The following is a 24,261-nucleotide window of genomic DNA, read 5'->3' as shown; positions in this document are numbered from 1 at the left end:
CGACACAGTTCTCTGCCTTTCCTCTCCATGGGTCCGGGCATACTAAATTCATGACAACGATGTCCAGCTTCTATACAATGGCGGCTTTGCCTGCAGTCCACTCACTACGTATAGCCAGCTTCTAAGATTACTTAATCTATTTGCGTTGCTGCACCTGTACAGTTATTGAACGGCTTGCATTTTCTGCAGTGCGTCACACACGTGTAATCTTCATTTCGCATATGAAAGTTTATTTGATTCTTAACTTCATCATCAGTTTCTATAAGGTCCATGCATAATCTTCAGCCAGTCTTCTCAGGCCGTCATGTTCATCTCTCGTGACATCACCAGCTCCTCTTCTATCTCGTTTTTCAAATTCCTTCAATGAGTCCCTCCCTCAGGTTGTTGTCTCTTTGGGAATACATTTGACAAGGTTTTCTTAGAGGGTACCTTCTTTTGAATATTCACCGTGGTATGGTCACAACTGCTGGTGTCAAGCATGGCATAATCTCAGGCTTCCAATATACAGGAGGTAGGGGGGCGCGATTTCCTGCAGAGGCATGCAGCTGCTCCTCTACATTCCCCCCTCTGGTTGAGTCATCGACCACCTCTTCACCAGTTTCCACATCTTGATATTTCCTCTTGAATACGAGCTTCTTTGAAGTCCAGATCTTCATTACCCCCCCTCAGGGGGCCAGCTGACTTGACATGTTCACCCACACTCCAGGTCATGTAATTGCACTGTCCATTTGGATTACAGTAGACCCATCGTCCCACGTACTTCTTGTGATTCCAATTCTTTGGGTCCAAACCCTGATTGACATCGATCATGATCTTCATTCCTACTGTTTTCTTTGCTGTCTTCTTACACTGGGCAATTATTATCTTGATCACACGGAATCCAAACATCAGCATGAGCAATAGTGCCATCCACTACGGAATCCAAGAGAATATGGACACAAAACCAACTGTCATCTATAATGACCTCTGTCTCGTCTTCCATCTGATTATGCAGGTTTGTCAACAGCGTTATGGCCTCTGTCAAGGTCCCATTCTCGTCATCATGAGAAGGTAAGAACGTGCAACACGATGGCCCAATTTTAGCGCAAACTCTTTCCATCGCTGTGATCATGTCAAGGACATATCTGTTCTGCAGGGTCATTAGTCGTATGGCCCTCAGCTCTTCCTTGATAGCATAGAATATCTTTATAGTGGTGTTGATTGTCTGCAGGAGCTCAAATCTCATAATTTGCAACCATTTGGCATGGGTCATCGTCTGGATCCCAGGCATGAAGATAGTTGTAAATATTGAAGCAGTCTTGCTGAAAAACCTGTGTTCATACGGCATGGATTCAAAGGCTTCTATTGACTTGGCTGAGAAGTAGTTATTTCTTTTGGTGCGTTCGAGAAATTCAAGCGCTCTTCTCTTTCTCAAATGGGCATTTACTTTTGGAAACTCTCCAATGTTCAAGTCACTCTGAGGAATCACGAATGCTGGAACATGGATGAGCACCAAGGAACCCATTCCTCCCCAATCCTTGGGCAGCTTCATGTAGGCCCTAGGCCCACAAGCCCAATATCAATCCATCAGGACGGCTGCCCCTGCTCCCATCCTGGAAACGTCAACTGTAGTTTTGCAACCTTTGTTTTCTCCCACATGATTTCTTCCTTCTCTTCAGAAGCACAATGTCGCATCCGGCAAGGGGATCACACTCATTGGACCTGATTCATCTTCTACCCATGTCAGCAGATTGGCATGCTTAGCCCATGACATTAAACACCCATCGTTTACTCTCTGTACCTCTTGCACATATTCTGACTTCAGTAGATGAGCTGCACAGGACATCAGTCCTCCTTCCCATCCCTTCATAGACTTCACTTGTCCATAGACTAAGACTTGAGTTTGTTCCCAACATCCAGGAAATCCAGCTATCTCTGTTATATCAGGGAATTCCATTCTCTTCATGTCTTTCATGACCACCTCTTCCTGTCCTTCTGCAGGATACACAAGCATCTTGCTCTCCCATCCAGGTTGCTTTTCCATCTGTGAAGTCTTGATATAATCATCCTGAAACAGAAATGACCATTTCGATCTCCATTGCAAAGTAGCCCAACTTCCCTGGAATTGTCCTCTGGTCATGCATGCTGCAAGATGAACGAGGCACCTAGCATTGTATTCTGGAACCTCTCTAGAGTTGAACGTGTGTACTGCTTTCATGGCATTGGGTATGAGAGATAGTTTTTCTACAGGGGTAACCCCCACACTCTGGTGATATTCCCTCCTGCTAAGTGAGGATAAATAATATGTATTTAAACAAAAGGAAGGAACATATAACAAACTACATCAAACAGTATATACCCTCAGACAGAAATGTCTTGTAGCAACCACTTAACAAATATGGGCTGCATTATGTGTTCTCAATGATCATCAAAGGCAGTGTTACCAAACAAATATAATTTTTAATATATTAATCTCTCTTCAGCACAAGTAATACACTCATTTGTTTAAAAAACATATACACATAACATAGTCATATACATCTTAAAATCATGACACCTCACAGTGTCAAAAATTATATGCCAAAAATGTCATTAGCACAACACAACAATGGCAACTCAATTCTTCTCATTTCCCATTGTGTGAACCAGCCCAACTTATATACGTTTCTGTCCTTTGTGTTTCAAATAACCGGACATTCATCAGGGGCAGAAGTAATCCTGTGCTCCGGGTCGATTCTTCCTATATATACACCAGGTTGCTATCTCCTCGGGTGTTCAGGCTGTTCTTTTGTTGGATACAGTCAGGTCTCAATAGCATTGCCATTCATCGTATTCCTTTCCAACTTCCTAAACGGCCTATCAGTGCCTATCCAGGCGGTTCTAAATACTCCAATATGCACTACACCAAAACATAGGCAACCACCTTTTGTGACATCCTGGTACTTGTTGCACTTGTCCATTCTCCAGAAGCGTGCCAGCTTCCAAATGTCTCATCTTTAATAAAATTTGTCTGTCACCCCTCTTCGCCCATAGGTATTTGCGGTCTAAACAAAAACTCATCAGGTATCCTCACAATTTTTCCGACTAAGCCAGGTAGCCATGTCGTTAGAATGCTCACGCCATATAGAAAAACCTCTGGATCTACTGGAATGCCTAGCAGAGCCACTTGCCCTGTGAACGCCGATATACATTCTCTCATATTTAAATAGTGTGTTCCTGGAGTGGAGCACACTATTCCTTGATCAGTGAATGAAATCGTCATGTTGAGTTTTGTCATTAAATCTCTTCCCAAAATGTTAACTGGTGTCTGCCGTGAATATAACAAAGGAACAGACATGTCACACTCCCCTATAGAGATTGGTAATTCATCAGTAAAAGGAACTTGACTTGCAGCTCCAGAGAACCCTTGAGCATTCGTGGCAATCCCTGACATTGGAAATTTTCCCTCTCGTATACTTGAACGAGTAGCCCAGGAGTCAACTAGAAAAGAAAAAGATTTGCTTCCTATCGTCACATCGAACCTTGGCTCCTCTTGGGGGTCTGGTGTCACAGATAGCACTGAACACATCACGTCACCATATGAGCTGTCCTATTGTGGGTACAGGCTCATCTCCGTCCCTGTGAAAGGATTTCCTCCTACCACAGTGACACCTCCTATTCTGGTTGTCAGAAATTGTATTGTGTTTGCATATTGCAGTTTCTGCATGGGGGCTTGTTGTGATGGATTCATTTGCACTCGCTGTTGCTGCTGTACCTGCTGCACTTGCGGCGCTTCTGTCTGATACACTGTATGTTCTTTGACAAACCCTTCCCTAGTCTGTGTGCTATATGGTGGAGGATAACCTGCCCCCCTCTTGAAAATTGGCCATTCAGTACATTCCTGTGACTCCCACATACGCGTTCAATGTGCCCTGTTATCTCACAATTCCAACATACTTGGGGTGCCCGTATAACAAGTTCCCCTTGATTAAATCCTCCTTGGGTACTCTGATTCTCATTCTGCTTATTCTGAAACCCACCTTGATTATTATTTTGAAATCCTCATCCTCTAACTGTATAGCCCATACCTCTACCTCTGCCTCGTGGCACAGACCTGTATCCACCTTGGTCCATCGGGCGCTGATTATTTGCCTACAATGTACCCATTGCTTCCTGCATTCCCAATCCTTCTCTGCCTGTCAATACTGCCCCTTCTATGGCCCATTTTGACATTTTATTCTGAACTAACTTGGCTTCCTTGATTGTTCTAGTCTCATCTTTCTTTCTATTTTTCTCTTGTATCAACCGACAGGGAAGGTGGGGTAGAGTTCTTAAATATCCTACCTGGTAGGATGGGGTAAAGGTGTTACAGGGAAGAGGATACTGCATCTCACCATTCTGTGTCCCACTCACACTCCCCAAAGACCCCTCACCCAGGTGATCCTCCCACACTGGTCCATCCCCAGGAACTGGATCCAAAAGCGATGGCCCTGTCCTGGCCACCTGGATGACAGATCCCTGGGGACTAGTGGGTAAGACACCTTCTAGTTTCTCACAGCATGTAGGGAGAGATTTGCCGGTTGCTGCATTAGCGCATATTCCTACAGGGATTGGACATGGACATGAGCATGCAACATAAGCCTGTGTTGGGAATCAGTTTGGATGGCCTCAGTAGGTATTTGAATCAAGTGGATGAGCCAGACCCTTAGAAGGGTGAATCTCAACCTTTTTGGCTGAAAGGATAACAATTTAACTGGTGTGCAAAAGCACATTTTATGATTATTATTAACCATAAAATGATGAGGGTACACTATCGCAGAAAAGGTGGTCTGCTAAACAGCCACCGCTTTCATAAAACTCCCCACCAGAAGCATACTGTACAAATGTGTCTAGATGCACCAGTCAACTGACAGGGCTGAAGCACCTGCTCTCTCATTGCACAGAGCATGTTCAAAGGTCAGATGTGCCCTTTTGACAACTGCTTGAGGACAAGGCTCCTACAGGCAGAGCCTGCATTAACTTCAGCACCTCTGAAATAAAATATCATAATGATGGATTGATCAGTCTGGTTACAGGTTAATCAACAATAATAAGCCATAATGATTTCAGTATGGTGACTGCTAGAAACATCATTATTAAATCTGCATCAAATTGGATTCATATCAGTGTTAACCCTGTGAGCGCAGACCAGCTATGAAAAGCTAAGTGGATTCCATGCAGCCTCACTCTCTGCATTCCATTATCGGTCTCAGTCTCTTATATGTTCTTCTTTTTATGACATTGGGCCTCATTACACGGTAGGCGGTAAGGGTTTACCGGTAACGGTAAATCCTTACCGCCTTACTACGAGGTCCCTTTGCGGGTCGGAGAATTTAATGCCTGCTTTTTGCAGGCGTTAAAAAAAACCAACCCGCAAAGGGACCAGGGAGCTAATTACGGTACTGCAATTTGCGGTGCCGTAATTAGCACCTTCCCCATTCCCATTATGCCCTATGGGGCAAAAATGGGAATGGGGAAGGGCAATAGGGGAAGGGGGAATTACTGCCCCACCAACCTTGGAATAGGGCGGTAATTCCCCTTTCCACCAAGGCGGTGCCGGTATTGCTAATAGCACCTTGGTCCACCGCCGTCCGTGTAATGAGGCCCATTGTTTTGTGTAAACTGGGGTCTCAAATATACTCTTAAAAATTGCCACGTTTACCAAGGATACTTGATTGTTGGAATCAGGTATGTTAGCCTGATATGTTGGTGGACAACTTGGTACATATGTTGCATGTCTCTGGTGTTCAGAATGATATGGTACATTCCAATTCCCTCTAGGCAAAGTGTGGCTCTGGGGCTTTGGCTTTTTACCTCCTACCAGGACTCCAAGAGAACAGTTGCAGAGAATGGCAACTTTTTTCGTCTTCTATACAGCTTAAGATCACCCGACTATGGTATCAGCGATATGTCTTCTGTGGAGTCACTTTGAATCAAGGGATCTGGACTCTCCAGTTGGATCTCTTCCCATGTGTGGTCTTCAAGGGATGTCCCTTGTGTCAAATATGACTGCAGCTGTAGATGTATCTCCTCCAGAGTTCTATGTCCTGCTAGGCTTCTCCTACCTTTTTTATGACTCAAGAGGAGGCTTTGTTCCTCCCGCTTTGTTTCCCATAGGTTATTTTCTAGGCTACTTGTAATCCTGGCTTTTGATTGGCGTAGGCCTTGATCCACTAATTTATACTCTGCTGTCCCAGCAAAACATCACAGGTAGGTGCTGGAGTCGTGCCATTTTAGATTGCATATTGACGCAGATCGCAATCCCTTTTGGCTCTGGGTTCTGAACAGTGACTCCTGGTCTTCAGAAAGGAGCCTCCATGTAAGCATGTTCTCTGCTCCTTTGCTCGTCAGCAGAGCAGGTGCTGTGGGTGGTTAGTATTTTGCAGAGATGGTAGGTCCGAAGTCTCGGCCTGGTGACCTGACTGCCTCTCTCTCAAGTTTTGTAAGTACAGTAACCTCACAGTGTCTGTAAATAGTACTCTCTTCTACCTGTGAGAGTTCAGGGACAGCCCACTACCCTCTAATATGAAACTAGGAAGAGGAGAAAATGTATCACAGACGCTCAAACCCCAAACCTGTAAGGGACTGAATCATGGAGACTTTTTTGGGAGGGGATTCAAAACCAGAGACTTTCCTGTATGAAACCAATCCTGTTGAATTAGGTTTTCCTTGCTTGACTGACGATTTATTGGTCACTAATAAACCTGCATTATTATTAACCTTGTACCTCATTGTCTGCTATATCGATCTTGGGGGAGACCATTCCCATGGGGCCAGGGACGTGCATCCACATTGCAATAATCCCCTCTGGGGGTGGTGCACCGGAGGAGGATCAAAAGGGGAAGGAAACCCCCCATGGGATTAGGGGCAACTATTCCCAGGAGACACACTATGACCCTGCTTTAGGACGACCAACCCCTTCTCCATTACCAAGTGCTGCTTTTTCCCCTCTAGCCAGAGCCAATGTGTTCTATTGATAAATTAATCAAAATAATATACTTGACAAGACTAAAATACCAATCAAGTATTTTACATCTGGTTTTTAAAAAAGTACTGAGAAAAAGAAGATGACAGTCCGAGGATCACTTTGAAGGATCAACACGAGCGGTCTAGCTTCTCACAGGCTGTCATTGGTCTAAGTGAAAGTAACAAACCAATGCAGGAGTTCAAAATGTGCTCAGCTGGGACACAAGAGGAGAACGATCCTCCATGAAGGAACTGTGGGAGTCATGCAGCGGGCAGACAGACAGGAGCCAAAAGGGAAGCCGCAAACAGAGAGGAGGGAGAATGTGAACCTGGTTAAAGCCGGAAGGACCTCTTGTGCTGCTTCCGTGATGAACCTATGTGTCCCCCAGACCCTGGTGAAACACCAGCATGGTAGGACGTGCGGCCAGGCAGAGTCAGGAGATGTCTGCAGGGCTGCTGCAGTGTCCGCTGCTTACCTGAACTCTACTGGAGCCTTAGCGCACAATGCAGCTGCTCGGGAAATGCTGGTACCTACAACACAGAAGCTAACAGGAATGTGGGTTACATGACAGGCGTTTCAGGTCCAAGGAAGCAAAGGGGTGCCGAGAGAAGTCAGAATAGGAGTCCATAGCAGAGTCCTTGAAGTCCTGCACAGACCTGTAAGCCCCTGCATAGCCCTGGTCTGTTTTCAGTGTTTCTCTTTTGGGGGTGGGCCACTGCGGTCAAACCTTGCCCCAGGATTGGAGCATGGCGGAGTCCACGGCAGAGTCCTTCAAGCCTACGCAGTCCGTGCATACAGTGCATTCAGGTGTTACTTGTGCAGTTTTCTTCTGGGAATTCCTGACTTTCTGGCGCACAGAACTGTATGGATCTTACTTACTATATGGAACCGCAATTCCGGCCCGGCATCTGAGTAAGTGGGCACATCAATGTTGACACTGACGGCCTTCGCTGTATCTTCGTGCTGCCGTTGTTGCTGCTATTTCTAAATTGATTAAACTGAACAAATTGACTGCCGTCTTCCAATAGTTTCTCAACTAACACGTGTCCTGAGTCCCAAGGGACAGGGGAGAAGAGTCGGACTCTGGCGGCTCCTTAAGCCGTGGGGCGTGCCCTACCCTTGGGCTTAGCCGCACTAGTTCTGCCTTATACCAGCTGCTTTCTCCTAGATTTGCTGGTCCTTGAAAACTGGTGACTGCCCCCCTATTTTCCTGCCATACTTTGTCATTTATTGGGCTTGTAATGTTGGCTGCTCTCTGTCTGCACCGTTGAGTTCCTCTCCCCTTCAACAGCATCAGTCGGGCAGTGCGGCAGGGAGGTCAGGGGGGGGTGAAAGCAGTGGGACGTTAACATCAGCAGCTTAAATTAGACTATTTTTTTATTTTTTATAATTTTTTTTGGCAGAGGTTTACAACAAACACACATGTCAGAGCATAACATACAATCAGTACACTCATAGGACACAATGCACCCGCGGAAGGGATAGTACATCAAAGAGAGGAAGAAACAGTCAATTGTGGCATACTACGGCACTCGAGATTATCCCTGTGGGACCGGGGGTGAGTCACTTTCGGATGTGCTTTCAGCCTGACTGATAAGGTAACTGTTGAAAGCAGACCATATGTTCTTGGGACGAGAGTGCACAGGGAGCATAGTGAAGCATTCTTCTTCACAAGTCCGGGACCAGGTGAGTGCGTTGAGCCACTTGTGAAAGGTCGTGGGGAGGGGCTCTTCCAACACTGAAGTACACACTTCCTGGCTACCATGCAGCTTATTTTTAGGAATTTAGCCATCCATCTAGTATGGTCAGTATTCCACACCCCAAACAAGACTCCCAGCAGGCTAGGGTCGATCACAGTGACGGTGATATCAGTGAGAGCCTTCAAGATCCCATCCCAGAAATCTCCCGGTATGTGACATGTCCAGAATGTGTGTAGATAGTCTGCACACTCCACTTTGCAGCAAGCGCAGGTATGTGTGATAGTGCGAGCAATCTTAGAGATTTTAAGAGGAGTGTAGTACAACCTGTTCAGTAATTTAAACTGCATGACTCGGTAGCGGAAATTGAGGCATACTCTGTTGGTGAGCGAGCACATCTTTTTCCATAGATGGCCATTCGGTGCGTGCTTTGGAAGGCTGGGCTGGGGTCCCCACCAATAGCATTTTATTTAAAGAGGAGGCGACGCCACGGGTGCCACTCGAATTAGCAATGTAGGCAACCTCTGGGGTGTCAGGAGGCTCAGCAGGAAAAGTGGGTCATCTGGCGCAGAAGGCAGCGCAAAGCCTATAATACTGTAACATCTCAAGTGCGGACGCAGAGTGGCCCTGCCTCCATGTCTGTGGATCAATGAACTTCGGGAAAGAAATCAGTCAATGCCTGATAACCTAGGGCACCCCAGCGTCGGGCCAAGGCTGTATCGTGTGTAGGTTCCAGCCCGAGGAACCCCCCGATGGGGAGCCATTTATAATAGGGGTAGGATTCCGCAGTCGTTTTCAGGAGATGGCCCCAGGCAAGGAGGGTAGTCGCTACAGGATCAAGGGGGGAATCTGGCACATAATCCCGATAAAATATCTTGGTCTTTGTGAACGAGGTATGTCATGATCGGAAGGAAGCGGTTTGTTATCACCTTGGCAAAAATCTTGGTGTCAATGTTCATGAGGGAGAGAGGCCTGTATGAGCCACATTCGTCGCTAGGTTTGTTGGGCTTAAGTAACAATTTCATGACCGCATCACGCAGGGATCGAGGGAGGACAGACACACAGAGTGATTCATCCCAGACCTCCAATAATTTGGGAGCAAGAATAGCGACATGTTCCTGATAAAATTCAGGGGTGAGTCCGTCAGGTCCTGGCGCCCTGCCCTTCAGGAGGTCCAAGATGGCTTTGACTATCTCTTCTAGCAAGATCAGGGAATCTAATTGGTCCCTAGTCGAGGAGGAGATACATGTTGTGGGGATCTGATCAAGGAGATCTCTCATGTGTTGCTCACTATGTTCCGGGGGTAAAGCATAGAGATTTGTGAAAAACTCATTAAAGATCCCCAATATTTGCTGGTCTGACCATTGTGGAACGCCCTGTGCGTCCTTGATGGACGCAATCTGGTCTTGGTCCCATTCCCCTCTCATTAGTTTTGCCAGTGTCTTTCCCGGTCTTTCACCATCCCCGTATTTCCGTGCAGCTTGTGAGTGACTAAAGTATCGAACCTCCCTCATGGCGTGCGTCTCGAAGACCTTGAGTTCCTCACTGATTTGTGCGAGTTTGGTTGTGTCGGCTGCTGTCGAGCAATCCTGTTCCAACTCCTGTAGCTTGGATTCAGAACGACTGAGGTTGTTTCTTATAGTTTTCAGAACTCCCGCCTCCCTCGAGATGGACATTCCTCTGATATATAGTTTGAAAGTTTCCCAGCGGACCCCAGCAGTAGTAGCCTCTAGGGAGTTGCATTCAAAGAAGGTCTCAATATCCGCCAGTATGTCAGCCTTAAAAACTATATCGAGGAGGGCAGCGGATTTGAAACGCCACGTGCTACATGTAGGCACGGATGTTCCAAATTGCACCGACAGGGTGATCGGGGCATGGTCGGACAGCGTACGGGTAAGTATCTGTGCCTTAACAATTCTTCCCATCAAGTCACTAGATACCAAGAAAAGATACATTCTGGAGAAGCTATCATGAACTGACGAATAATAAGTATATTCACGCAACTGGGGGTGGGGAGCCCTCCAAACGTCTCAGATGTCAAGTGCTGTGCTGTGCATGTGTATTCTGCGTGCTGCGCATGACAGGGTTCTGAGCGCAGTTCCAGTTCTATCCAGGCTGGTGTCGAGTATCAGGTTCATATCACCTCCCCAGATGATCTGAATGCCTACATAGCCCAGCAGTAAAGAGGCTATGGCATCAACGAAATCCAGGGTGTCTACAGTGGGACCATAAGTGTTCACAAGAAGGTATTCCCTGTTTACCATTGTGTAGTGTAAGACAATATACCTGCCCAAAGGGCTCTATATAACTCTTATGGAGTGTGGATTTAATAGATTTATGGATCAGCGTCAGCACGCCTCTGGCCTGTGTGGAATAAGTCGTGTAAAATCTGTTAGTCCACCAAGACGGTGCAATGCTCATTGCCAGGTGACCTCGAGAATGCGTTTCTTGCAGCGTAAGTATCTTAACACCATGTCTCTGAGCGTAAGCCATGATTTTGCAGGCTTTGGTGTAGTTACTCAAACCCCAGATATTCCCGGACATTATATTTATGGCCATTTCATTGTCCTAAGGTGCATCCCAGCAAGGATGGCCGAGCGTATATCCACAGATAAAATTATTCCAATTATGACACCCTACCATGACGTGAAATGCTGATCCGCCTCTGCCATTTTCAATATAACTTCCCCAAACAACACCTCCCTCACAACCCCATTACAGCTGGCAGTGTCCCCACCCTCCCGCCTCCTGCAGTTACCAACAGATCCCCCCAAACAGGTGTCAGCGGGCCAATCCCAACATGGACCAACCGCACTACTGGCACAACAGGGACCTACACCTAACAAGTACTCTAAAGTAGCCATTGCAACGGCAGTGGGTACGCTGTTGCCGTGCAATCAACTAAACAGGAGTATGAAGTACCGGAACTGGTACTTAAGACCGCAGTGTACATCGTTAGAACACAGTTCCATCTCACCAACACATACAGTGGCAGGGAGCAGTTCTAAAGCAGCTGCAAATGTGGTCTATCAATTTCAGATAAGACAGGCAAAACAAAGTGCATCAGTAAATAGGGGTACAGACTGGTATCACATTATAACTGGTATAGCATTTACAGGGAGATTCTCGGTTGTAACCCAGATGGCAAGGTGTGCCATAATTCAAAATGCTATTCGCACATGTGGTGGGGAGCCAGTAGATCAGACGCTGCTATCAACTCAAGAGCTAAAGGATACTAATTGCCAAAAGCCTAGGGAGGCCGAGAACAGTCAGGCCTCGGCTCAGTCATTGTCCATAAGATCTTCAGCCAGATTGTTAAGCGGTATCTGTGCCTCTATAAAGTTCACCTCTTCATCGGGGACCGTGAAGAAGCAGAGTTTCTCCATAAAGGTAAACTTCAGCCATGCCGGGAACAGTATTGCATAGGAGATGTTTCGTTCCCGCAACATTTTCTTCACACCAAGAAACTGGCGCCTTTCCTGCTGCACCCCCACAGAGAAGTCGGGGAAGATCCTGATTATTTGGGAGCTAAGACGCAGTTCCCCCTTTTCACGTGACAGGCGGAGGATAAGATCTCTGTCCCTGTAACTGAGAATTTTAGCAATAACAGACCTGGGGAAGTCTCTGGGTTTGGGTCGCGGAGATAGGGCACAGTGTGCACGCTCAACAGTGAAGAAGGGGGACAGGTTAGGGTTGTCGAGCAGCTCTTTAAGCAAGTTCTCAACCGCTAGCTCTATACGACCCTTGAGGACATTTTCTGGAACACCTATTATACGTATATTGTTCCTGCGTGATCAGGACTCCAAATCATCACACTTAGCCTTGACGAACTTCATGTTGCGGGTAAGGGAGGCAACTGTGTCCTGAATGGTGCGTAATCCATCTTCATTGGCTCCAATCCTAGATTCCGCTTCAGTGATCCTGGTACCAGCGTGATCTATTTGAGTCTTAAGTGATGCGATGTTAGCATTTATATCGTCCAACTTTTTGTGGAAAGAGGCTACATTTTTAGCCATAGATTCCATCATTGCCACGAGGTCAGGGGCTGGAGAGCAGAGGGTGAAGCAGGTTCTTCCTGATTGGATGATGTGTGGCCCGGCTCTGATCTAGGCGCCACCTTGGCAAACTTGTCCATGGCCCCCGTTTTGTTGGCACCCTGGGATCTGTTAGACATCTCAATACAGTCAAAAGTGTGGTTGAGCCCAGATGGCTGACGTCAAGGCGCCGTGTCCGTTCAAGCAGTCCAGGCAGGGGCCAGACAGTACTCAGTGGCAACAGCAAGGAATAATAAGGGATCAGAGTGGAGGCACAGAAAAACAGAGAAACAGGAGCGGCTGACAAGAGTTGGCCTGTTAATTATGCAGCTCCTGGGGCTGGAAAATAGGGTAAAGAAGGAAGCATTGATATAGCGGCATGGCCTGGGCGGTGATCTGCCACCTGAATATATAGAAGTGCGGATGAAACAGGTCACAATAGTATGAGTGGTATATGGGTCAATGACAGGGGCAGCATATGTGTGAACGCCGTCCTCTTCATATGACTCGTGGCAAGCTTTGTTCCAGCAGGTAAACATCCAAACAGATGTAAGTTTTAGCATGGAATATGGTGTTCAAAAAGTTTGCGGTGGTCAACGTGTTAGAGCATGCCAGGCACAACCAGGCAGCACTGTATGTAACATCCAGGGGGCCCTCAGGTTCCAGAGAGGGCCCGTGCACGGACCCAGACCACAGCACAGGTATGAATGTTTGTTGGTTGCGGCAGGGGGTCTGCCCGCGCTGGGCCCTGCAGCGGGTGGCATCGGGCCACACAGCAACCCAAGTGTGACAGTTGGCCACTGTATATTAGGGTGTTGGGGGCGCTGTGGGGGGTCCAAGGACGCCACCAGAGAAGAAGGTAAATACCGGCTTAGGCCCGGTGCCCCAAGCACTCACCTCCCAACGTCAGGGGCAGCTATGCCCAAACTCCTCGCCTGCGCCGGCCTCCGACTCACCCCCAGTGGGAGCTCAAGGGGCCACTCACGGGCCGCTGACAGTCCACAGCAGTTGAGCGAAGTTCTGCTGCGCTGTCGCTCCAGTCGCCGCGTGGGTCCCCGCAGCGCTACCCCTCCAGGGTCAGTTCCAGATATCCAGCGAGCTTGGGGGGACCCGGGGTGCCCATGCACCGCGGGCTGCTCGCCAAATCCAACTCGGCCCTGCCGCTGGTACAAAGTCAAGTGGTGCAGGAGGGGCCAGGAAGGGCGGAGCACACAGCCCGGGGGCACTCCACCTGTGCCTGTATGATATTAGGTGGGAGGGACCACTCGTCCCTGCCGCTCCCTCGCATCGATGATGCAGTGGCCGGAGCCACCAGCATACGGCACCCCCGGCTGGGGGGGTTCAGCCAGTGAGGCCCACAGCAGCCGCAGCACCTGTCGGCAGAGAAGGATTATAAATGCCCGCAACACAGTGGGTGTAGGGGCGCTGCGGCTGTCAGGCCCAGTCCAGTTGCGACCCCGAGTGGCCGCTCAGCAGATCCACGCGACCCAGGCCATCCCGGCCGTCAGCAAGGCCGCACACACAGCAAAATTACACTCAGCTGCACCGATTCTCCCCAGAATTGGAGGCAGATGTGCCACGTAATGTCTGCTACCCGCAGTGGTATTGATGACTGGAGGGTGACAGTTTATCCGCTGTTGGAGTCGGATTCGTGTTGATAGTGCATGGAGCACTAGAGCTAGGCAGCATTTTATTAGGCTGCTCAACAGCACCCCCCCAGCTTAAATTAGACTTAATCAGTTTACATGAGTTATCATTTTATAAGATTTCATAAAATCATTGGCATATTGGATTACGGGCCAAAAACTCTTTATAGGTGGTACCGCTGATTGTTTACATATTGGACTGCCTAAAATCTCGACTAACTTTGGCAAATTTTTAGAAATAACATTAAAAAATGGAATTGGCTATTATTTGAGTATTGAAATCTGAATCTTAATTTCTCTTAATTGCCTTTGTTTGTTTTTGATTCCTTTTATGCTACATGTTTATATCACAAATTCAGCAATATTTTTTATTAATTTCTGTGTATCAATCACCACATCATATTCATTTTTGTCTGGTATTTATGATCATAACATATTCCTCATGCTAACATTGTTTTATTAGGATGGATTTGTATATTGCTAGTATTTTAGCACTCTAGCTCCCACTCTTTTGTACCAAATTAAACCCCAGTTTGTTCAAACAATGATAAAAAAGGAAATTGAGGGAAGAAGGTTATTTGGGAAAAATGGCAACCAGTGCCAAAAAACCTAAACAATCCAGAGCCCCAAAACTAACCCCCAAACCCACAGTTAGGACCATAAGGGCTAGGCGGGCTGCATCCCAACTTTTGTTGCATAACTGTCTAAAGACTATGGCCGGGAATCTGGCTGATAGGATCTAGGTTACTGAAAAAGCTATATGGGAAGCTGCCTCGTCTATTGGGGGGCTAGACGAGAGGGGGAAGAGTGGGGGTTCACCTGAGGTCTGGACATAGTGTAATGTGAGCAATAAGGACAGTGGCTGTGAGGAGGTGTTTGGGTCTAACCTTGATAATATTGAGACTCCCTTGAGAATTGGTACTTTCCTGTTTTGTAACAATGGGGATCTAACAGCACCAACAGCACCAATAGGTAGAGGGGATGGGGGTATGGATGAGGGGACCGAGGTAGGGGTGGCGGGGGAGCTGGGGGATACCCCTCTTTTGGTGGATATATATCGCTGGCCTCAACAACAAGGGAGGACAACAAGATTTGGTTAGAGTCCCTAATTGATAAAAAAAATGTAAGCCCCTTAATCAGCTCTTGGCCTCTAAACAGGGCACATCAACGAGGGACATATTCCAAGATGCTAAATGGTTGGAAAAAATTGAGGCCTCCCACACCCTACCCCAATCATTCAAAAGTGGGGTAATGAATACCCTGGCAATCTTGGATGATTCAGTTAGAGATCTGAAACTAAAAGTGGAGGAACTTGGCTGGGCTAGAGAGAAGGGAAGGGTTGGTGTGTGCTTCGGTGGTAGCACACAATAAGGAGGGGCAGGGTGGTATGGAGGGTATTGAAACGGGTGGTACAATTATCCAAGATGGTGGAGACAGTCTTTGTAGAAGGGAGAGAAGTCCTAGGACTAAGGTTCCAGGAAGGACCAAGCCTATGCAGGGAGCCCTAGTTAGTGCTCTTGATGTAGGGCGGGTTGGTGGTGAGAACAGTGTGTTAAATCTTCCCCTGGCGACGGCTCCATTGGTGGGGGGGATAATGGGAGTAAGGGGCTTGCCCAAGGGTGTCTTTGAAACCACAAAATCGCAGATGAACAAAGCCACGCATTGGATCACTACCAACCTGATTGGACCAAGCCCTGAATCTAGTCATAATGGCCAGAAGAGTGGGACGGGTGGGCCTCACTAGAAAATCAGTTGAGCATCACTGCATCGTCGTCTCCTTCAGAAATCCACAAATTATTAGGCATATGGTAGCCTCAAATTTCCCGAGAGGGTTAAGGGCATACAGAACGAGACTGGACAGTAGGATGGTTGGCTTGGACTTCTTCTACCCCACAAATGGGTTGCTGGCGGCACCTACAGAGGGCCTCATGGAGAGGATGGTAAACAGGGGAATAGGATTTGGTGAGGGGGTGCCCCAGTTACACACAATTTAATCTGCGTGCAACCATAGGTTAACGTGGGTAGGAGTGAACCACAGGGGCATGGAAGGGGAGGAGCCTTCAGGGGTTCGATTTTGCAGAATAGATTTGATCCCTTACTATCTCTGGATGAGCAGGACTGACAGAGGGACTTTTGCCTCAGAGAATAGAGGGGGTCCAAGAGAGTGGGGTTGGGAATGGGCACGATCTTGAGGAGGCTGGTTCCAATGCTAAGATTATCTCCTGGAATATGGCAGGTTCCAGGGGAAAATTGGAGCAGGCAGATAACCTGAATTTCTTGAGGTCTTATGATGTGATCCTCCTGCAAGAAACCTGGGACCTAGAGATTCCCCTATTGGATGGCTATGTCTCCTATGGCATACCGGCCAAAACAAATCAGAGGGGAGGAGTTATGGGGGTCTGGCCATCTTGGTCAAGGTGTCACTACATTGTAGGGTTAAGGTGGTGGAGACGCAGATGGACTTTTTCAACTACTAAGGTTTAGTCCGCCAGGTAGAGGAAAGTTTGATATCCTAAATTTCTAGGCAGAAAGGGTATAGATGGGAGTAGGTAAAGGGGTTTGTGGATAAGTATCACGCGGACGAAGGGCGTATTAACAATAGGCTAATTTTGGGGAGTGACTTTAATCTCAGAATGGGGTGGGGATCAGTAAAAGATCTTCATGAACAATTGGAGGACCATCTTCTACATGTTCGGGAACCTCAAATTGAGGATACAAGGGTATGTGCAAGGGGTCTGCAATTAAGTACTTTGTTGATCGAATGGGGCATGAGATCGGTGAACGGCCGTTTTGATCCGGACATCCCAAGGAAACAAATGTTCAGTAACCATCTTGGTTCTTCAACCATTGACTATTTTTGACTATCACTAGATTTGTGGAAAGATATTGTGAGTTTTGAAGTGGTCAGAGTGGGTAGTAGTGATCATGATCCCTTGGTCTTAACCATCAGAGGACTGTTTGGAAAGGAGGGTCCAATAGACAGTGTACCCTGCAAAGTGGAAATCGAAGCACTGTCACTAAGAGGGTTAAACTGGGGAAAAATTCAAGCCCTCCAGTTTGCATATAAATATTATGGCTGGGTTGACCCCGGAAATAACTGAAATCCTTGAGAACTCAGCCAAACCTGTGGTAGCGGGATTGTTTACGGTTATTTAGGAGGCACTCACAGGGGTCTTTTTGGTACAGCATAAACCGAAGGGGAACTCTGGGGGCAGGGGTTGGTTTGACCAGGCCTGTGGGACGGCTAAACAGGCACTTCTAAATGCCCTAAAATTCTTGGTGACAGTTAGAGGTAACATCGTCCAAGCCAGATCCAATTACCGTAGGGCAATTGAACATAGAAAAATAGAGCTTAAAGAATTGGCAAGGGAAGAGTTTCTGGAGGCAAAAGGACTAATAATGCTAAAGGTTTTGGGAAATGTGTTAAGGGGGGCCTGTATACAATGGGAAGGAGGGTCATACGGATACCCATGTGGGGGCGGCAGACTGGGTATCCTATTTAGGTTCTTTGTTTGGTGTTAGCTATGAACCAGAGGGGAAGGAGACATGTGGTTCAATTCTTCGTTTTTCTATAGAAGAGGTCTCAAAAGCGATTGGAGAACAGGCCCGAAATCGAGTTCCTGGACCAGATGCAATACTGACTGACCTTTTTTTTAGCAAACTGACCTAAGGGCACCGGTATTGATGTTAGCTTTTAGTGCTTGCTTAAGCCTGGGTCATTATCCATCCTCATGGAAATCTGCGATCATTTTCCCAATTTTCAAAAAGGGAGATCCAACTATTCCTTCGTTTTATCACCCTATATCTCTCCTGGACATTTTTTTTCAAATTTTTGAACATGTCCTTTAGGACATATTGAGACATGGCTTACAGAAGGGGCAGTTTTGGCGGATATTCAATTTGGCTTTCAACCCGGAATGGGAACGATGGAACAAGCACTGAATTCGTATCTCCCGGTTCCCAACTTTGTGTTTTGCAAGGGAGAGGCGGTCTACCTTGCTTTTATGGACTTCAGCACACCCTTCAACAAAATTGATAGACTGAAGCTGTGGGCCGAGCTTGAGTCCATGGGGTGCCCAGAGGCAATACTGGTGGTGCTGCGGGAGATCAATATGAATAACAGGGCAAGTGTCCGTATTGGACCAGGGGGTAGGTGTACAGAGTTTTTCAATGTAGGGTTGGGGGTTTGGCAGGAGTGTGTGCTTACCCCCATACTCTTTACACTGTACATCAACGGGTTGTTGAAGGCCCTGGTGGGAACAGGCATGGACTATTTGAGCCTGGGGGGCAGGGCCTTCCCAGATTTGGCCTATGCCGATGACAGGGTTCTTATGGCCAGAACCCCTAGGGCCCTGAGACCTTGGTCGATGCATATGCCACCTTTATGACTGGTCAGGGACTGAAAATCAACACTGTTAAATCGGCAGTGATGGGTTGCATCGGAGGGAAGAGACACACCAAGATACGTCCCATAGTCTGCATTGGGGAAAATATCCCAAGGGTAGCTGAATTTGACTACTTGGGGGTTAGGGTTTCAGAGGTTATGATGGGTAATGCCCATGTAAAAAAGCAGTCATTGAAGACGAGACAAAACACAGTGGTATATGCCATTTTCTGGCAAGGTGCAAGGGTCAGCATATCCAATCGGTCCTTAAGGATTACACAACACAAATAAAGGCAGCCACATTATATGGAGAACCCCTGTGGGGCCACACTAAGTCCAGTGACCGACAGGGAAAAGAAAATCGTTATTTTTTTAAACTCCTGGGGCTCTCTGGCTCGTCCTCTTGTGTCTCAGTTCAAAGGGAACTGGGGATAGCCTACAAGCATGCAACTCTGTGTCATTTTATAATAAGAAGTATGCTGGAAAAGGAAACCTGGTCTAAAATACCTTGGCGGAGGTTTGTAAACGAGTCTTTGTGCTCCAGTGATATTCAGGCTCAGTTTCCTCCCGCCGTAGTGTTATCTTCCCTGCAACTGAGAATGTATAAGAAGGCTGTGCATCAAGGGATTACAGCCAAGCGGGCCCTTTCAGGACGGGTCACATATCATGATAGCCAGCATAGGCTGATTAACAAGATCCCCCTTATACAGACGTATCTCGTTTGGGCCACGAAAAAGCAACACAGATGGCTCATTATGAGGGCAGATTTGATTGTCTATTGTTGAGGGGAAATACTGAAAAGTGGCCAGGATACCTTGATGACCCTAGTTGCCCGGTGTGTGGGGCTACAGGAGAGGATTTGAGTCCTTTTATAATATTCTGCCGCGGATATGGGGACATCAGAAAATTAACAATTCTGCAGATTATAAAGCGCACGGATTTATGCTGCTATAAACCTGCTTTGCTGCTGCTTCTGACGGCGGATTCAGAATTGACTGCATGGGCCCTTCTGTCCTATTTGAAACGTGCTATGCTCAGAAGAACAGGGATTTTAAAGGGATAAGATGCTGTGTTTCATTATTAAGATCTATGGTTTGATGTCTCTGTTGAGAGCCAGTGAATTTATTATGGTGGTTGTTTTATCTGTATGCTGTATTCTGTTGATTTTTATGCTATGTATTGTTTGTGTTCGATGGATGTTTTTATATCTGAATTAACTTTATGAACTGAGGAGGATCTGGGACCCTGAAAGGGAAATTCCGAGGCTGGGACCTGCACCCATATGAAAGTGAAATCATTAATGAGTCTGGGACCCAGAGGAATAAGAGGGTCTCTGACCCTGAAGGGACATTGCGAGTCCGGGACTCACAGCCTATTAAAGTCAAAGCATAAGAGGGTCTGGGACACCGAGAATAACCAAGAGAGAGGAATCATATATTTGTCAGGAGAGTGAACCAAACAGATACAACAACAAAGAGCAAGTCTGGGACCCACACCAATATATGAAGTCAAGAATAAGACGGTCTGGGACCCAGAGTGAAGAAGAAACAAACAAAGAGAACTTGTATGCTTGGCAGGAAATTAAACCAAGCAGATACAATTCTATGTTACAAGTCTGCGTACCTCACCCATGTTAAAGGCAAAGACCTGAAGTAACAGAGAACAAGAGGATCTGGGACCATGTAAGAGAAAGAGAAACAGTCCAGTAGATGCCAACAGTTTACAGAAGAGTAAACCAAGCTGTTCATATGGTTGCGTGTTTGGGACCTGCACCCACATCAGAAGTTGAGAACAACAGGGACAAGTGGCCTGAAAGGACCTAATCCTATGCTTGGTATGGAAGTGCACCACGTTTATAGGATAAGAGCAGTGAATCTGAGAAACATATCTTTGTGAATTACCTGGTGACATTTGCCTGAAAGGATACAGGGCTCAGAGTCCCAAAAGGAATAAAACTAGAAGGAGTTTAGGAGAAAGGAGCACCCCCTCGCCTTGGAATCCTATACTTATGATGATTGTTTATTGCATCCCTTTTGATTGCCTGGGAGACTGGGAACTTTTCTGGGCAATGGAACTACCAAGAATCCTTTATTTTTATGAATAGGTCATCCTTGCACAGTTGGTTTAAGTTGTTAGTGTTGGGGACAAAAGTAGGCTTTACAGACACAAAAGTGACAGACTTTTTGGTTTTGGACATCTTGACAACTTCACTAGTTTTCTTTGAGGCAGGGAAATCCCTCTTAGTTTTAGGGAGAGTGAGTCCTTTTTCCAACCCTTCTTTGATTGTAAAAGTATATACCGAAAAATATCCCACCATTGTGTCCGAGCCTTACTTCTCCAACCTTACAGTATCTATGTATGAATGTTTCCAAGATTATGAAATGTGTGTAAAGGTTTTCATTCCATGTGTGCGAGTGCTTTAGTCTGTTTGTGTATGTTTGTTTCTGTAAGTGTGAGTACAATGGACTGAATGAATGTGTATGCAAGTACAAAAGATGCATGTGTTTTGTTTGGCAGGCGAGAAAGGGTGCAATAGCATTTTGAACTTTGAACGCAAAATGCAATGATAAATGCCACATACTGTGGGCACTACATCAAGGTGATTTACTGATATGATTGCTGGTACATATTGGTAGCACAGCATCACAAAAGTGATTTACAGTAGGAATGCTGCCATATATTGTGGGCTACACACATTTACATGATTTAAGAATCATTTCGGACATATAATGACAGCTCAACTAGGAAAACGTGATTTACCTAGGCAATAATGGTGTATAGTGTGTGCATATCATCACAAAAGCGATCTACGGTAGAAATTCTGACATGTACTGTGGACACAACATTGCTGATGGTTTTACAGTTAAAATGCTGTCTTATTTTGGGGGCACAACATGAAAGTGAAAATGATTTAAAGTGAATTTGCTAGCATTTGTATAGAAGTAGCTTCTTCTGATTTAAAATAGTGTTGCTGGCATATATTACAGATGCACCCGATTGAGTGTTTTGCATTCACAATGGTGGCATTTATTGTAGGCACAGCATCATCAGTGTGAATTAACATGGAAATGCAAGCATATATCGTGCGTTATATTGTGGGTGCAGCATCATGCACGTGATTTACAGTGGCATTGTTGGCATGCAATGTGAGAACATTATCATGACAATGATTTAGAGTGGCAATGCCAGCATATATTGTGGACACAAACATCATGAAAATGTTGTCAAATGCTCCAGTGTCCTGTTGGTGACCTCATCACACACGGTAGGGCCCGGATCAAAGTATCCCTCTACCAGGATTTGATTCACAAAATGCAAAGCGCCTGCAAGAGACACTAATTAATCAGTTATAGCCCTCTATTCCTCTGTCACCATTCAAAACATTCCCATACCCAACAAACCAATTGCTTAGGAACATACTCAGCCTATCATATACAAATAATATATTTTATTAATGTATCATACCATACAAAAATATATATATACACATTGAAATTCACAACTCTAAAAAACAGGGGTGAAACACCTCATAGAATGCAACTCAGTAATTACACAGAAGCTAAGTTGTGGGGTTAGTAAAGTGTGCCACTATTCCAAAAACTAATTTCGCTTATTGGTTCTTGCCACCATTTCACTTGTAGAACAAAGCATTGGTCTCAACCCTCGATTGCCTTATTTTCTAATCATGTGGCCATTCCAACAGAACACTATCATCTAAGTAGTTTATTTGGCCAAAACATTTGTGGCATAACCCTGAGGCCCAACCAATACTGGCCTCAGTGTTTTTCGTCTCACACCTCACTTAGTTGGTTATGCAATGTAATTTTCAAACAAAAAATCGACACTGGTGTGTTTCGGCCCCTAAATTAAGGGTGAGCTCTCTTCATGGGGCACCCTTAACATTTTCTATTTAGGCCTTTATCAGGATGCAAAACAACTCATTGGCCCAACTCCATATTGATCAGCAATGCTTCTGGACATAGGTTGGACAAGCTGCTTTTTTTCTTCTGTGTAATTACTGTGTTGCATTGTATGAGGGGTTTCACCCTTATATTTTAGAGTTGTGAATTTCGACGTGTATATATACATATATATATATATATATATTGTATGGTATGATAAATTAATAAAATATATTTTTAGCATATGATAGGCTGAGTCTGCGTCTAAGCAATTGGTATGTTGGGTATGAGAATGCTTTGAATGGTGACAGATGAATAGAGGGCTATAACTGAGAAATGAGTATCTCTGTGGGTGCTTTGTTTTTGATCTGTTCTCTCCAAGACCCTCAAAATGTGTTTGGCCTCTGTCTATCATGCTAATTCGGAGACATTTACGACTGTTGACTGAAAATATACACTAGGCACAACTGGCCTTGAATCATGTGCAATGCTGGTGCCACCTCAGGACCCTCTCGCACCCAGCACCAAATGCTGCCTCTGCCACTTGTCTCCTAAAATGGTATTCCCTCCCAACTAAATGTGAATGGTTAATAGCATTATGAAAATGTTACATACCTTTTCTTTTGACATGTCCAGAAGGCCCACAGAATACCTGTCACAATTCAAGTAAGCTCTCACGGTATAAAAGGCCTTGTGGAACTGTCGTTCAATATCTGTTAGTTCTTCAAACACTTTATTAGCCGACCACAACAGCACCTGCATGGAGAAACACACAACACATCACTCTTTCGCAGGTGCAATTGAAATTAAAAATGATTATTGATTTGTTTATCTGTTTTTGCTTTGGAGTTTTGATAATTAAATCTCGAGTATCCAGACAATGACCTAAAGAGATTGTGGGCTAGTGTAAAACGTAGTATAATCCCTGGATGTGCCTAGAGCAGAGTATCATAAAAGCAATGTGGGTACTGGAATGCATAAAGCAAGCATCTAGCTCAGAAGCAACACAGTATTGTACCTACGTAACACACCCAGGAGGTACTAGGGAGGGGGCATTGGTAGCAGAGATAGCCGTGATAGGTGTAGGGGAGTGGGGAAAAGGCGAGATCCAGAGGCGGAAGTAGAGATGAAGTTGTTCTTTGAAGGGTAGGGTCATCAGATCCTCCTTCAAGTGAAGGATGAAGGGGGTCTGTCAGATGTACGGTGGTAACTGTTGCAGAGACAGCATGCACAGCAGGTAAGGCCTGTTTTCTTGCTTTTTCTCCCTCTGGCATTTCTTTGTTTCCTGTATGGCAATGTTATGGCATCTGGTGGTGTGTGATGATAGGCCAGTTTTTGTGTGTGATTGCTTTGTAGGTGCAGCCTGCCTGTCTTGTCCATGATGCATGCTTGAAAGAAAATCAAGGACAGCTCCTTGAGGTTGGGGGTGATGTGGTTGAATGTTCATCGATCTGTGATGTGGCATGCTGCAGAGGGAACCATGGGGGGAATAGGGTGTTGCCACCATCCAGGTGGGAGATGACCTGGGGTTTAGATGACTGTTTTGAAACTTGGGGCAGGGAAGAAGGGCTTAACCTTATGACTTTGTGAAGCAGCACACACCTGGGGGATGAGTGTTTTGATTGTGAGGTCAC

General features: G+C 46.0%; 1 protein-coding gene across 2 annotated transcripts in view; it reads right to left on the bottom strand.

Moving 5' to 3' along the window:
* Positions 1-24,261, bottom strand: part of PDE6B (phosphodiesterase 6B) — a 653,633-nt gene that overhangs the window by 477,040 nt on the left and 152,332 nt on the right. Inside the window, exon 4 of one of the 2 annotated variants that reach the window (XM_069626382.1) lies at positions 23,243-23,383. In XM_069626382.1, coding sequence (XP_069482483.1) covers positions 23,243-23,383 — 141 coding nt within the window. Of the gene's footprint in view, positions 1-23,238; positions 23,384-24,261 lie in introns of those variants that run through there. The other variant, XM_069626383.1, reaches the window with a different exon arrangement.

This window comes from Ambystoma mexicanum, chromosome 6p (assembly GCF_040938575.1).
Source record: "Ambystoma mexicanum isolate Mex_15411 chromosome 6p, UKY_AmexF1_1, whole genome shotgun sequence".
Lineage (NCBI taxonomy): Eukaryota > Metazoa > Chordata > Amphibia > Caudata > Ambystomatidae > Ambystoma > Ambystoma mexicanum.
This window is presented reverse-complemented; position numbering and strand designations above follow the sequence as displayed.